The sequence below is a fragment of the Mercenaria mercenaria genome, chromosome 17 (assembly GCF_021730395.1).
Source record: "Mercenaria mercenaria strain notata chromosome 17, MADL_Memer_1, whole genome shotgun sequence".
NCBI lineage: Eukaryota > Metazoa > Mollusca > Bivalvia > Venerida > Veneridae > Mercenaria > Mercenaria mercenaria.
The window spans coordinates 26,594,698-26,610,832 of NC_069377.1; the positions used below are offsets into that span (position 1 = coordinate 26,594,698).

Sequence of the window (16,135 nt, forward strand, 5' to 3'; positions counted from 1 at the left end):
GCATTGCCTAGTGGACCTCTACAAAATTTGTTCAAATCATGACCCCCGGGCCAAAATTGACCCGCCCCAGGGGTCACTTGATTTTACATAGGAAAATCTTCAAAAATTTTCTAAAAATAAACCAGAAGGCCTAGGTCTTAGATATTTGACATGTAGCATTGCCTAGTAGACTTCCACAAAATTTATTCAAATCATGACCCCCGGGGTCAAATTGACCCCGCCCCATGGGATTACTTGATTGTACATAGAAAAATCTTCAAAATAAACCAGAAGGCCTAGAGCTTAGATATTTCATATGTAGCATTGCCTAGTGGACCTCTACAAAATTTGTTCAAATCATGACCCCCGGGGTTAAAATTGACCCCACCCCAGGGGTCACTTGATTTTACATAGGAAAATATTCAAAAAATTTCTAAAAATAAACCAGAAGGCTTAGATCTTAGATATTTGACATGTAGCATTGCCTAGTAGACTTCTACAAAATTTGTTCAAATCATTACCTCCGGGGTCAAATTGACCCCACCCCATGGGGTTATTTGTTTAGCTTTAGCAAAGAATTTTTTTCAAGAAAGCAATTAAACTCAGGTGAGCGATATAGGGCCATCATGGCCCTCTTGTTTTTAGGTTTGTTTTTCAAATGATTGCTCTTTATTGTAAAATTTAAAAAAAACAACTCCGAAGGGTTTGTTTTCAGTTTTTGGAAGGAATATACTCAGTCTGGTAGATTTAGATATATCAGCTGTGAGGTGGTACTTTTTCGCCATATGAACACTACAATATTAAGACGGAAGCCATAGTTGCATTGCATTTCATGGACATTAATCGTTGTATGTAGTTCATAGTATGAAGTACTCCTATGTACGTATTATAAAGTACACATAATTGAGCCGTGCCATGAGAAAACCAACATAGCGGGTTTGCGACCAGCATGGATCCAGACCAGCCTGCGCATCCGCGCAGTCTGGTCAGGCTCCATGCTGTTCGCTTTTAAAGCCTATTGGAATTGGAGAAACTGTTAGCGAACAGCATGGATCCTGACCAGACTGCGGGGATGCGCAGGCTGGTCTGGATCCATGCTGGTGGCAAACCCACTATGTTGGTTTTCTCATGGCGTGGCTCATATGTACGTTGTATGAAGTATGCCTAAGTTTCTGTAGCCTATATTAAACCAGAACGTGTTCAAATCAGTATACCCATCCTCATTTTTTTGGAGATTACAAATCATTTTTTGTAAGTAATTCTTAACAGTAATTGAATGTATGTAATGCTTGGCAGTTCGTTCTTTATGACATTTAAACATACTAGACGTTTCTTTAACTACCATTGATTTGATTCTGTGTAAAATGAAACATTAGAAATGTTGAGATTTCAGTGTGTATTAGAAAAAAAATTCGTTACAAGAAATGCTACTAAATTTGTCAGCTACAAAAATCAGCAGGCTGGCTGCATGTCCACTGTTTATAAGTATTCTATAAACTTGTATGTTAGTCTAAATTTTATTTAGAATGTGCTGAAATTGGACATCACATGCATATTGAAATATACTTTTGTATAATAAAAGCTCTAGATATACCTGTAGCTAGAAATCTCAGACTCCCTAATTACCTCCCTTTATTTTCAACGATATGAATGTTCACATATTTTTTTTTTTCCATATACAGAAAAACTTCATATTGACATCTAACAACTTCTCATACTTCCATGTTTGCAGTCAGTTTTGTATAAAGGCATCATTTTTGATTGGTAGAATTAATTTTCAATAAATTTGCTTGTTTATCATGTTCGTAATTTTTTTTATGTGACAGTATGTTTCAACTGTTAAGTAGTATATTTAGTAAATTGTAGGACAACTGTTGGCAGAATTTTCTTTGATTTATTTTTTGTATCACTGAAAATTAGTGTTTTCATTGATTCATAGGCCTAAAAGTGGATGCAATAACTTAGTTTAAGCAGACTTAGTGAAAATAGTGGTAGTTTTTATTTTGATGATATTTCGTACAGTAAAAGTGGCTATACTTCGTGATTTCATACAGTAAAGTGGCTATATTATGCGATTTCGTACTTTTTTTGCATTCATACTGAAAAGAAAACATCTTTTATATATCTTTAAATACCAGCATATGAGTAAACTAGGATACTGATAATTGCCTTTATTCGGATATTTTCTGATTTGATATTAACTTGAAAAAACCCCACTGAATTCATGTATTAATATTTTGAACTGTAACAATAGCATCAAAAACTAAGATACCTAATTTTTTTCTGCAGTTTTCATCAGAAATTAAGATATTTTATTCCTTCACATTAGAAGTATATAAAATAGCATGTCTATAAAAAATCTTATTTAATGGTTCATGGCATTATGGTTGGAGTAAATTTATCAAATATTTTAGTTGCTCAAAAGTGCCGTTTGGTTGTTCAAAATTCGGATTCATGCGGTAAATCTATCAAATTATACCTGGTAATGTTTGCATTTCAAATGTTATGCAAGCATTTATGCCAGTATTTTATGCAATAAGTGCAATTGTATATGTAATTCTGCTTTTAGATTTATACATCAAGGTAGATATTTCAATTTTTACGATAACTGTTAATCGGCTTCATGTTTTATTGATATATTTTGCCCAAGGTAGGTTTATATCTGTTATTTTCAAATAAAATATATTTCATATAATCTCGTGTTGTCTTATTTATTAAACCTGAAAACATGGAGATACCGTAATGGTAGTAAAATTGATTGTTTTCCAGAACCAGTACAATAATACCCGAGTTGTTGCCCTTTAATTACCAGTAATAAGACACCTCCCCCCATCTCTTTCAGAAAAAAGGACATATTGTGATTGTATGTGCATCTGCACATTGTATTTCATGTTTGGAGCAAAACCTAAACAGAGTGACCTTGGCACCACCATTGAGCCATTTTTGAATGTTCCAAATTTCAAGATTAGATAAAGGTTAAAGTTCATTTCGGTACACAAAACTGCATACGTAGTCAAAATTTGAAGCTGTAGCTTGAGAAATGTGAAACTAGATCAATTTCAAGGTCAAAGTTCATTTCTGTACACAAAACTATGCATGTGCTTCTGATTTGAAGGCTGCAGCTTGAGAAATGTGAAAGTAGGTACTAGGTAAAATTTTAATTCAGAACACAAAACTATGCATGTGTTCCAAATTTGAAGGCTGTAGCTTAAAGAGTTGTGGAAGTAAGTCACTAGGTCAAAATCGAAGTCAAATTTCATTTCTGAACATAAAACTATGCATGTGGTTCAAATTTGAAGCCTGTATCTTCAAAAATGTGGAACTAGGTCAAAATCATGGTCAAATTTCGGAACACAAAACTATGCATGTAGTCCAAATTAATTGTGAAAGTAGTTCACTAGGTCAATTTCAGGGTCAAAGTTTATTTCGGTTCACCTATGCATGTGGTCTAAATTTGAAGGCTGTAGCTACAGAATTGTGAAAGTAGGTCAAGATCAAGGACAACTGTCAAGGTTCATCTAGCCACTCAAAACTATACATAAGATCCAAATTTGAATGTAATAAGATTTTTAAAGTTTTTCCCTATACAAGTCTTATATAATTAAACCAGGTGACCCTGGGGTGGGGCCATATTTGACCCAAGGGAAATAATTTGGACAATCTTGGTAGAGGACTGCTAGATGATGCTACATACTAAATATCAAAGTCCTAGGCCCTGTGGTTCTGGACAAGATTTTCAAAGTTTTTCCCTATATAAATCTGTGTAAATTATGAAAATAAACAAAGGGCCATAACTCGCTCAAAAATTGTTGAACCAGTCTGATTTTCAGTAGGGCACAACTAGGGTACCAATACATCACTCTAACAAAGTTTGGTAAAAATCCCCCCAGTAGTTCCTGAGATGCGATAACGAGAAATTGTTAACGGACGGAAGGACAATGGACCATGCACGCAGCGATTTGAATAGCCCACCATCTGGTGGTGGTGGGCTAAAAACACTGGTGATGAGACTGCAGAGTGCACAAATCGTGTTGGTAGGTTAAAATCTCCATTTCAGACCATAATTAATTCAAACAAGTATTTGTGGTATGAAATAGAGGAAGGTGGCAAGACCCTGCCTCCACACAAACACTGACCCTCCTTCATCCACCCCAGAATAAGGAATGTGCTGGACTGTCTGACTCGAATTCACTATGAATACTTAATTTAGAAGTGATATTATTTTCCGTTAAGTGTCCTGACTGGTCAAATAAACCCTAATCTGAATAAACTCGACTTGGAGATAAGTAGGCTACATCCTTGTCCTGGTGCTGGACCTCCATCTAAAACCCTGCACATACTACCCAATCTTGTGGAACTCCTTCCAGTCCCATACCTTCGCAATGGTTCATCTGTATTATAAGAAGTTTACATTTGGAGTATGTTTGCATTTCTAGGCAGATATTTTAACATTTTATACTCGCAGCTATTGATGGAGAATGGGGATGTATAAAACAAGAAACTCGCAACTTGTTAAAAATATTTTTATTCTGTTGTAATAAACTTATTAAAGAATTTAAACAATAATCAGTATTCTCCACAACAAAGACATGATATTGAGATAACATGCAGAACACTTTTGAGAAAGTTATGTTCACAAACCAAATTCTTCTTAAAAGAAAAAAACAATTTGCAATTTTTATTTTGCCAAACATTTTTGCCAACAGAAAAGTTCTGTAAGATGGAATTAATAAACAACAAATAAGTTAATTTTGGAATGCATTTAGACATTTTATATCATGAAGAAACGAGATGACTTTTACATAGTCTTGTCAATGAGACTAAAAAGTCGACAAAGCATATTTCTTCTTTCGTTTAATCTAGAAGGCAGTACCCCTGATTTTGTCAGTACAGCGAAACACAGCTCTCTAAAGCTTTTATGGCTTCAGCACCTGTGCTAAATAATTACTGGGCAGTTGGCATTGTACCTAGCCCTTTTTTAAAGATTTTATGTTTGGATCACTCAAAACTCTGAATATAACTCGAGAATTTTGCTTATCTTTTTGCGATATAAGCGAGCTGCATTTTACTATATCACAAAACCATTGTTCATGCAGTATATTCCTTCAATATCAATAGACATATTCCTTCAATATCAATAGACAAAGATTAAACTAAAAACAATTGGCCAGAGAAAATGATAATGAGTCGACCCAAATTATGACAATTGAACTAACCCAATAGAAGCCTACAAAGGAGTTTTATAAATAAACATCATTACTTGTATCAATTCAATCCAACTTTCATGTACAAAAAAATACATGATAACATTAGTATAACGCCTTAAGATCAAATAACAAAAGACAGCCAATAGCACTTACCAAATGAAGTGACTATTTCACTATATATGATAAAAGTTAAAATTTGCTAACTGTTTATATCCTAGACCCAATGCTGGGTCTACAAACATATACATCAATATCACATATATAAATTAAGGCAGCTGATCAATTTTCTAATTAACTCTTGACTAGAATATATCTGTGAATGGCTAAGCTAGCCATCTCTATAAAAAACAATGCTGAACAAGGTGTCTGATAAAATACGATTATATCGATTATGGCTAAGAAAAAGGGAGAAAAAGACAAATTTGCTGTCAATGAGTTTTCTTTTATGAGAAAGTCAAAATACAGCTGAACCATGTTTTATTATATTTAAACATGAGGAAGAGAAAAAAAAGCTTGCAGAATAATTTCATGAAGGCTGCTGTATAATTTTGATTCAGAAATGTCCTTTAATTAAAATAGTTGGTCAAATATTCTAACACTCCTCGCCGCCAGTATGGCACCAAATAATATATTACCTGATGTCGACAATGCAATGTTTTAATGAAAACAAAAATTTTTTTTTCATACTAAAGAAACTAATAAGTAATGTAAGTAATAAGTTTTCCATGATTATGCAAGTACAAACATCAAAATTAACAATACTCCATTTAAGAAAACCACATAGTACCTGAACACCGGTAATTAAGTGTCACTTGACCAGTAAAAAGTAAAAAAAAAATCAGATTTTGGAAATACAGAAAGACTCTTGGAGCCAGCTGTATGGCAGAGTATTTTGTTTAGATTACGGTAGCCTTTGGCAAGTTTAAATAAAGTGACTCTCAGACAATCATTAAATTAAAGATCTTAAGTTGACTAAACGGCTTTAACAGTGAAGACCCTAGGTGCCCTTTAGGGATATTTTCAGGCACAAGGGTAGAAACACTACCTTCCTTAAGTCAACTTTCCCTCCAATGTGACCAGAAAAATGCTCAAACACACAGAAGTGACGGGCATGCGATTTGACAATGGTGACCTTAACCAATGAAGATTACAGTAGACATCAGTCAGTAAGACAAATACAGCAGATTATATGAACAATCAAAATGTAAAATGTAATACAAAACATAAACACACAAGGGATATAAAAACGACAACTAGTATACATTTTATGATCTACTTTAAATTAATTTCTACCAAAACTGCTATAAAAAAAAATCTTTTAGTAGATCTATTTCAACACTAATTTATTAACTTAAAGACTGACTTCTAAAATCTCTTATCAACTAGGAAGAGTATGTAGCACTTCATTAACTATACAAGTTGTGGATATAAAAAAACTTCAATTAAAAAGCACACAACAACATGTATACTTCAAATATATTAGCATCTAAACCACTGTATAACTGTTAAAGCTACAAATTCCACTATTTAAATAAAAAAAATTACTGTAACAAAATATACTAAAATAGTACATATTTGAATGGCCACTATTCTTGTTGAGCACTTATTTTGGAAAATGGCATTTACAGACTAGATTGTCATTTCTTTTATATATGCATGTCACTTAATGCATTAAATTTTAATCAAAGGGCCATAACTCAGTGAATATACATCAAACTGTTAAACTTGTAATATATGACCTTGATACCGATTGTTCCTATGAAGTTTCATTCAAATAGTAAGGATAAGTAGATTAAATTCTACGAAGAAAGAAAACCAAAAAAAACTTTTAACACCCAAATGAATAATTCAAGAGTAACATACTGATCATATGCCCAACTACACCTAACACAAACCATAGCTGTTAAGTTTCATTAAAATCCTACCAGCAGTTTAGGAGATGAGAAATATTTATGTTTTTTTTAAAAATTGTAATATGTTACAAAAAACCACCTCCAATGTAATAAATTGTTTACATATGAACATCCCACTAGTGAAATCCCTCGTTTGTTATTTGCTAATTAAAAAAATAGCACCTTAATTTAAAGCTGTCAATACCTACAGTATGTTTAACCTTTAGCCTGCTGTCTGCACGTGATTCTGCCTTTGCAACCAGTGCAGACCAAGATCCAGCCTGAATGTCAGTGCAGGTTGGTCATAGTCTACACTGTTTGCTATTCAGTAAGTAATTTTTCAGTGAACACCCCTTCAAGTAATAAATGGTTCTGCCCAAATTGAATGATGGACGAGTCCATTTTAGAAATTTGGCAGTAAAAGGTTAATATGAACACAGACATCACTTTGTCTAATATTTTAGCATTACATGCTAGAAAATGATCCTAAACACTGCATGATCATTTGATATGTGATAAAATAAAACATGAATGATGATTCAATTATTTACCAAACTAAATATGTCCATTCAATTCAAACTCTTGTGTGAGTAAAATTTTCAACAATTTGAATAACTTTATAACTTATGAAAAGACTTTTTTCTGCTAAAAATAAATGAAATTGCACCAATTAACCATTGTCCATTATACAAGAGGCTGTTGTGGCTGTTTCTGCTGCTCCTGACCTTGACCCTGAAACCTGAGTGCATCTTGACCTTGGCCTTGTTGTTGAGCATTGTTTGGTTGCTGCTGTGGTACCTGATTTTGTACAGGAGGCATACCTGGAAAAAAGTAGTTTAGTACAGACGTCTGCTGCAAACACATCCTATATATTAACAAGACTTGATAAATTCCCTTTTTTTTCAAAAATTATAATGAAAATAATTCTATTCCTGCATATATTGAATCACATTACATGTTATGTTTTTTTTTATAACATCAAGATAGTTATTTAAAAAGATCATATAGATCTAATTATGACATTATATGCTATGTATAGATAGTTTAAAGGAAGTTAGTGAAACAAACAGCAATTATTGAAACAAACAGCAAAACAGTTTTATTTCTAGAATGTGAGTATCTGATTCACACAGTTTGCAGGTATACTGGTTGCTACAGAAGTCTACAACTGAGACACCTGAAAAAATCAGTATGCAGATTTGAGCCGCACCATGAGAAACCAAAATATTGCATTTGCGACCAGCATGGATCCTGACCACACTGCACAGATGCACAGGCTGGTCTGGATCCATGCTGGTCGCGAATGTTGATTTTCTAATGGTACGGCAGATTTGTTTATAAAAATAAATGGCCAGTGTTGTCGCTACATCTTAGTACCATTTTTATTCTTTTATCACTAAAACTGGCTAAAATATGATGGACTTATCGTCTATACGGTTGTCATTTCCAAAAATGAATGGTTTCACGGAAACTGTAATATCATACATAATTCAAAAGTTAGTTCAAGCAAACCTTTTTTTATTTTCACTCAAATGGTCCTACCAATTTTGAACCTAAAAATTGTGTAGGGATGCACGGTAGGCCTTACAGAACATACAAAGGTACAACATAAGTGAAAATTACTACTGAACAGCAGTAAAAGAAAAGATAGAATCTTCACTATGTCTATTAATTTAGAAGAAGCTGAAAGAATTTGGAAAAAGTAAATAGGTCACTTTAAATCTAACAATCTTTGCAAATGAAATATATTATTTCACTTCAGGAATTCAATTGGTTTTATTAGCCATCTTCTTTGAACAATGTAAATTGTCACTTTTACAACCATATGATGAAATATAACATTCACTGGGGATAAATCTTTGTGAATTTCACGGTTGAGCCAATCCCGATAAACAAGTAAGATTCCCATTCATTTTGTGTTCGAAATTTGAAGTCAACAAACTGATATTCAATGAAATAGCATTTCAGGAAACCATAAAATTTAGTGCCAACATTATTTCACAGTATCTACATTAAATGAACAATTATCAGTAAATATTCAATTAACAACTTACACAGATCTGTGACAAAGTATGTTGTTCATTTTCAAGGTAAATTTATTATACTATTTTTTCTTATAAAACAAAATCTCATTGTGCAAGATGGCAAATTCCAAAGTGACAAATTACAACTGACTAATATTGAGCTGAAACTCAAATACAACTCCAGGTTAGTGGAGTTTCAACTGAGACAGAGAAAGGTTATAGGCAAGTATAATAACACAAATAACACAGGGGAAGTTAAACAGCATTTCCAGTTAAAATCTGTAAAGCCATCCTTAAAACAAGAGGGTCATGATGACCCTGGATCGCTAACCTGAGTAATATGAGCTACATGTTTCAAATGTCAAAATGATGATAAAATATTAAGAAAGTCAGTCGGTCACATTCATGGTCAATGAAATTCAGTTTTATGATTTGTGTGCAAAACTGTGTATGTAAATTTCAAGGCTGTATCTTAAAACAAGAGGACCATGATGGTCCTGAATCGCTCACCTGTCTCCACATGACCCAATTTTCATGAAGATCCATTGAAAAATATGGCTTCTACAGAGGTCACAAGGTTTTCCTATTATTTGACCTAATGACCTAGTTTTTGAAGGCACATGACCCAGTTTTGAACTTGACCTAGATATTATCAAGGTGAACATTCTAACCAATTTTCATGAAGATCTCATGAAGAGTATGGCCTCTAGTGAGGTCACAAGGTTTTTCTATTTTTATACCTACTGACCTAGTTTTGATCACACGTGACCCAGTTTCAAATTTATCTAGATATCATCAAGGTGAACATTCAGACAAATTTCATGAAGATCCATTGAAAAATATGGCCTCTAGAGTGGTCAGAAGGTTTTTCTATTTTTAGACCTACTGACCTAGTTTTTGACCGCAGTTGACTCAGTTTCGAACTTGACCTAGATATCATCAAGATGAATATTCAGACCAACTTTCATACAGATCCCATGAAAAATATGGCCTCTAGACAGATCACAAGGTTTTTCTATTATTGACCTACTGACCTAGTTTTTGAAGGCACGTGACCCAGTTTCAAACTTGACCTAGATATCATCAAGGTGAACATTCTGACCAATTTTCATGAAGATCTGTTGAAAAGTACGGCCTCTAGAGAGGTCACAAGGTTTTTCTATTTTTAGACCTACTGACCTAGTTTTTGAACGCAGTTGACCCAGTTTCGAACTTGACCTAGATATCATCAAGATGAACATTCGAACCAACTTTCATACAGATCCCATGAAAAATATGGCCTCTAGAGAGGTCACAAGGTTTTTCTATTATTTGACCTACTGACCTAGTTTTTGAAGGCACGTGACCCAGTTGAACTTGACCTAGATATCATCAAGGTAAACATTCTGTCCAATTTTCATGAAGATCCATTGAAAAGTATGGCCTCTAGAGAGGTCACAAGGTTTTTCTATTTTTAGACCTACTGACCTAGTTTACAACCGCATGTGACCCAGTTTCGAACTTGACCTAGATATCATCAAGATGAACATTCTGACCAATTTTTATGCAGTTCCCATGAAAATACGGCCTCTACAGAGGTCACAAGGTTTTTCTATTATTTGACCTACTGACCTAGTTTTGGACTGGACGTGACCCAGTTTCGAACTTGACCTAGATATCATCAAGATGAACATTCTGACCAATTTTCATGAAGATCTTGTGAAAAATATGGCCTCTAGAGAGGTCACAAGGTTTTTCTATTTTTAGACCTACTGACCTAGTTTTTGACCGTACCTGACCCAGTTTCGAACTTGAACTAGATATCATCAAGTTGAACATTCTGACCAATTTTCATAAAGATCCCATGAAAACTGTGTCCTCTAGAGTAGTCACAAGCAAAAGTTTATGCACGCATGCATGGACACACGGACGGACGGACGATGGACGCTGCGAGATCACAAAAGCTCACCTTGTCACTTTGTGACAGGTGAGCTAAAAACAAGAAAGTAGGTCAGTAGGTCAAGGTCGCAGTCAAGTGACATCATATTACTTGGGGTCAACAGGTAATTATAATTAAACAGTCTTGGAAATAGGATCAGATGATTTTTTAAGTATTTTTCCTATATAACTCACACAATAAATAAGTGATCCCAGGGCGGGGCCTCTTTTCACCCCAGGGGCATAATCTGAACAATTTTGGTAGAAGACTACTAGACAATGCATCATACCAAATATCAAAAGCCTAGGTCGTATGGTTTCAGACAAGAAGTTTTTTAAACCTTTTTCCTATACAAGTCTATATAAAACTTGGGACCCCCAGGGCAGGGCCTCTTTTCACCCAAGGGGTACAATTTGAACAATTTTGGTTGAGGACCATAAGACAATGCTACAAACCAAATATCAAAGGTCTATGTGTTCTGGTTTCAGACAAGAAAATTTTTAAACTTTTTTTCCTGTATAAGTCTATGTAAAACTTGGGGACCCTCGGGGCAGGGCCATATTTGACCCTAGGGGGATAATTTAAACAGTCTTGGTAGAGGACCACTAGATGGTGTAACATACCAAATATCAAAGCCCTAGGCTATGTGGTTTTGTGCAAGAAGATTTTAAAAGTTTTCCCTATATAAGTCTATATAAACCATGTGACCCTGGGGCAGGGCCATATTTGATCCTAGGAGGATAATTTGAACAATCTTGGTAGAGGACCACTAGATGATGCTACATACCAAATATCAAAGCCCTAGGCCTTGTGGTTTTGTACAAGAAGATTTTCAAAGTTTTCCCTATATAAGTCTATATAAACCATGTGACCCCCGGGGCGGGGCCGTATTTGACCCTAGGGGGATAATTTGAAAAAATTTTGGTAGAGGACCACTAGATGATGGTACACACCAGATATCAAAGTCCTAGGCCCTGTGGTTTTGGACAAGAAGATTTTTAAAGTTTTTCCTTTCGGTTGCCATGGCAACCAGAGTTCTGCATGGAATTCAATTCTTTGAATAATTTTGAAAGGGGGCCACCCAAGGATCATTCCTATGAAGTTTGGTGTAATTCTGCCAAGTGGTTTTCAAGAAGAAGATTTTTTTAGAAATTGTTGACGGACGCACGACGCACACCACACGACCCACGACGGACATTGAGCGGTCACAAAAGCTCACCATGAGCCTTTGGCTCAGGTGAGCTAAAAAACTTGACCCTAAAATTTAGAAAATGCTTTTGTTATAGTAATTGCAATAAAAAGATAATATAAAGTGATTCTGTGCAATTTAGGAACCTTTTATCTACAAAGGCACTCTTTTGATTATGTAGAAAACTTTCAAAGCATTAGTCACACTGCAGTTTAATGTCCATTTCGAGGCATGCCATTTAAACTTTATTTAAGATACTAAATGAGAAAGGATTAAGTGGAACACTCAACCAACATCGAGAAGGCTTACTACTTTTATTATTCAACTAGTTTCAACCTTATATCAGGAATATCATAAAAATATTTTATAAAATTGAAGAATTTTACTTCTCCTTAAATGAAGAACTACACAAATTAATTATTAAATAAATATTAGATTATACATTAAATTTGAAATCAAAATAAAGCTTTTAAATTGATACTGCATGGATCTGATTGGTCTAAATATGGAATAGCATAGAGAGGAGAAAGGATTAAACTAGGATGGAAAAGGGATCTAGCTATGACAAGGTGATCTTCACTCCCAACTTACCCTCGGGCACTTGCTGTCTCTGCCTTTCAGGTGAAGGCTGACCCAAGGCCTCAACTTTAATTTCTTGTTCATGATTTGCAATATTTTGCCCTTGAGTATTTTCATTTTGAGATAAAATTTGTTGACCCTGGGCTAGATTTGGATCAACATTTTGTACTGGAACCCCTGGGTCAGCTTCAGCAGCCTCTTTCTGAGGTTGCTGACCCTGAGAATCTTGTACAATGACATTTTGACCTTGAACACCTTGGGCTTGACCTTGACCATCAGAGACAGGCACTGCTTGATTCACTGCAGTATCAGCAACATGTATATTCTGGTCTGAAAATTTCAACCAAGCACACGTGCATAACAAAATTTGATAACTTTACAATACAGCTCTAAAGGCTTAAAGGAAATAAATTTATAACATTATGACTATATACTCACATGCAACAAGACAACAGTTGACATGCAAATAAATATATGACTTTTGTAACATAAAAGAAATTTTAAAAAGTTATTCACAATTGATTTTAAAGTCATATCTTCTGAGTTTTTCTTCATTTTTACTTTAAATGAATCTTAATACCAACCTTTACCAACGTCAACATTAACTGGAGGAGGACGAGGAATGCGTTGACCTTGACCTTGTGGCATCTGTCCAGGTGGGACCTGACCTCCTTGACCTTGACCCATTGCCGGGGGCCCACCTTGCACTTGACCTTGACCCATTCCTGGTGGTCCACCTTGCACCTGACCTTGACCAGCTCCTTGGTATCCTGGCATTTGACCTTGACCCATACCTGGTGGTCCTCCATGCATCTGACCTTGACCTACAGGTGCTTGACCTTGCATTTGACCCATTTGTCTCATCTGCTGTTGTTGCTCATGCTGCTGAAATTGTTGTTGTTGACCGTGTTGCTGAAACTGTTGTTGCTGTTCATGTTGTTGAAACTGTTGCTGCTGATGCATTCCTTGTGGTGGCATGCCTTTACAGAGATGAAGTAAACCATCACCATAAATTGATCATGCATAAATCATAAAGAGGATATTTGTTTGTTTGTTTTGTTGGGTTTAACATCGCACCAACACAATTCAGGTCATATGGCGACTTTCCAGCTTTGATGGGAAGGAAGACCCCAGGTGCCCTTCCGTGCATTATTTCATTATGAGTGAGCTCATTGGTAGAACCAGCGACCTTCCGTAAGCCTGCTGGATGGCATTTTTACATGAAGAATTCAATGCCCCGTGTGAGGCTCGAACCAACATCGGTGAGAGACGAGTGTTCTGAAGTCAGAAACCTTAACCACTGGGCCATGGCGGCCGTCTATATACTGGATAACTGCTAAAGATGTAGAAATTATAAAATGAAAAAAAAAACAACAAAAAAAAAACCCAGCTTTTTGTAAAACATGCATGTCTCCTTTCAGATTTGACTTTCTGACTATAACAACTGATATGGCTTATATACTAACAGGATAACTCAATCCCAACTAAAGTTGTGATGAACACTGATATTTTAACACCTCCATTTTGTCAACAGAAATCAACAAAACATTATGTACTTTCCTATACTGAACCAGCTAGAGAACCAGTATCTAAACAGCAATATTAATTCAACACTAGTGAATTATTTGGTTCAAGGTTACAAAACTAGGTTTGAAGACCATTCTCATTCTCATTGGCTAATTCTAACTTGGAGAACAAAATCGACCAATCAGAAGCTTGAGTTATGAGACTGGTCTCCAAATTCAAGTTTTATAACCTTAGATCCTGGCAGGCTTTTACCAGTGATTAAAACCTCTGAAATCATGGTCTCATCTGGCAGAAAAGTACATTTACCTTTGTCTCAATTCAGTAATGTCATACTATGATAAAATAACAACAGGTATCACAAAATGTATTGAAAAGGCTGACATACAGTCTATTAGCAATACTCAGAAAATAAAGAAATCACTGACAACATGAAAAAGCACTGTGAGGAAAACTATTTAACAAGAACTAATGTACCTTGTCCCCCCTGTGGCATCTGCATGTGTTGAACATTAGGGTCCTGTCCAAGGGGCTGAAAAAGAAAAGTTTATCAAAATTCACAGTGGGGAAAGTCATTTTTTGAGACTTAACAATATTTTTTATCTCAATATACTTCTGTTTATTTTATCTTGATTTGATTTGGGTTTTTAATGGGCATCAACTCAAGTACAGGTTATATGGGCCAAACAGGACTGAACAGTTTGGTTTCTCATCTCATTTACATTGAAACAGAAATTTCTGGTATGGAATAAAAACTTCCATAACTGCTAGAATCACATCAAGTGTCCAGACCCTATTAGTCACCTCTTACGATGATGCAAGTGTTCGACAGTGGTTCTGACTCTTTTCATATCCAAGTTGTCCCAGAAGTACACGGACAATTATAAAATACCATAAAATAGTTTTACCCCTGTTACAGGGAACTATTTTAAATAAATACAGTAAAACACCAAACGCCAAAGTAAAAAGAATAAAAGCTTGATCTTTCCCAAGATTTTTAGGATCCAAACCCGAAAATACGAGAAAAAATGTTTGGATCACAACAATTGCCCCAAAACGATGTGTTTACTGTAGATAAACATTAAAACACGGGGAAACACGTTTTTTGGGGGGGGTTGGATTTAACGCGCCCCCCACACTTTATAGTCATAGGGCACTTCCACTTTGAGGTGGGGGAAGCCCCAGTCCCCCCCGGCATTTTTTATCCCCCAAGCGGGCACCTGGGTAGAACCACCGCCTTCCGTAAGCCAGCTGGATGGCTTCCTCACATGAAAATTCAACGCCCCGGGGAGGGTTCAACCCACACGTGAGGGCAAGTGATTTAATCAGCGCCCTTTAAACCACTCGTCCCGGGGGCCCCCCACGTTTTGTGTTTTTTTTTTATACTTCTGCTCACCCCCCACTAAAAATGGCAAAATTCAAACTTGGGAGAAGACCACAACATTTTTGTAGCCATTTTTCTCAAATAATAAAAACTGGCTCGGGGAGAAAAAATCACTGCAATTTGATTCGAGATGCAAGTCGCACCCCCCAAAAACACTTCACCAAAGAAGTTTTGGCAATTTTCATTTCTGTTGCGAGTATAAAGGTACAGGTCTGGGCGATGACTCTATTAACAGAAGACATGAAACAAAGCCATAGAACATGAAATGCCCCCTTGATGCATCAGTAATGCAAAAGGGAATAAAAATTTATTTGTCACTGTGCACTGGATTTTGAAACCCCCTCAAATCAATACTTACGATCATTTACCATTAAAAAGTCAATTTCGTATCAAAGTGATCTTGGACCAAAGCATTCTCTATTTTTTTGGAAAAAAAAAG

At 35.5% G+C, this 16,135-nt stretch overlaps 1 protein-coding gene across 1 annotated transcript in view; it reads right to left on the bottom strand.

Annotated features, from left to right (window-relative positions):
* Nucleotides 1-7,762: 7,762 nt before the first annotated feature.
* The window catches only part of LOC123537063 (nucleobindin-1-like), a 37,225-nt gene continuing 28,852 nt past the window's right edge, over nt 7,763-16,135 (bottom strand). The window contains exons 10-13 of the mRNA XM_053527722.1: nt 14,790-14,844; nt 13,373-13,768; nt 12,801-13,088; nt 7,763-7,899 (exon numbers count right to left, since the gene is read on the bottom strand). Coding sequence (XP_053383697.1) covers nt 7,763-7,899; nt 12,801-13,088; nt 13,373-13,768; nt 14,790-14,844 — 876 coding nt within the window. The remainder of the gene's footprint in view (nt 7,900-12,800; nt 13,089-13,372; nt 13,769-14,789; nt 14,845-16,135) is intronic.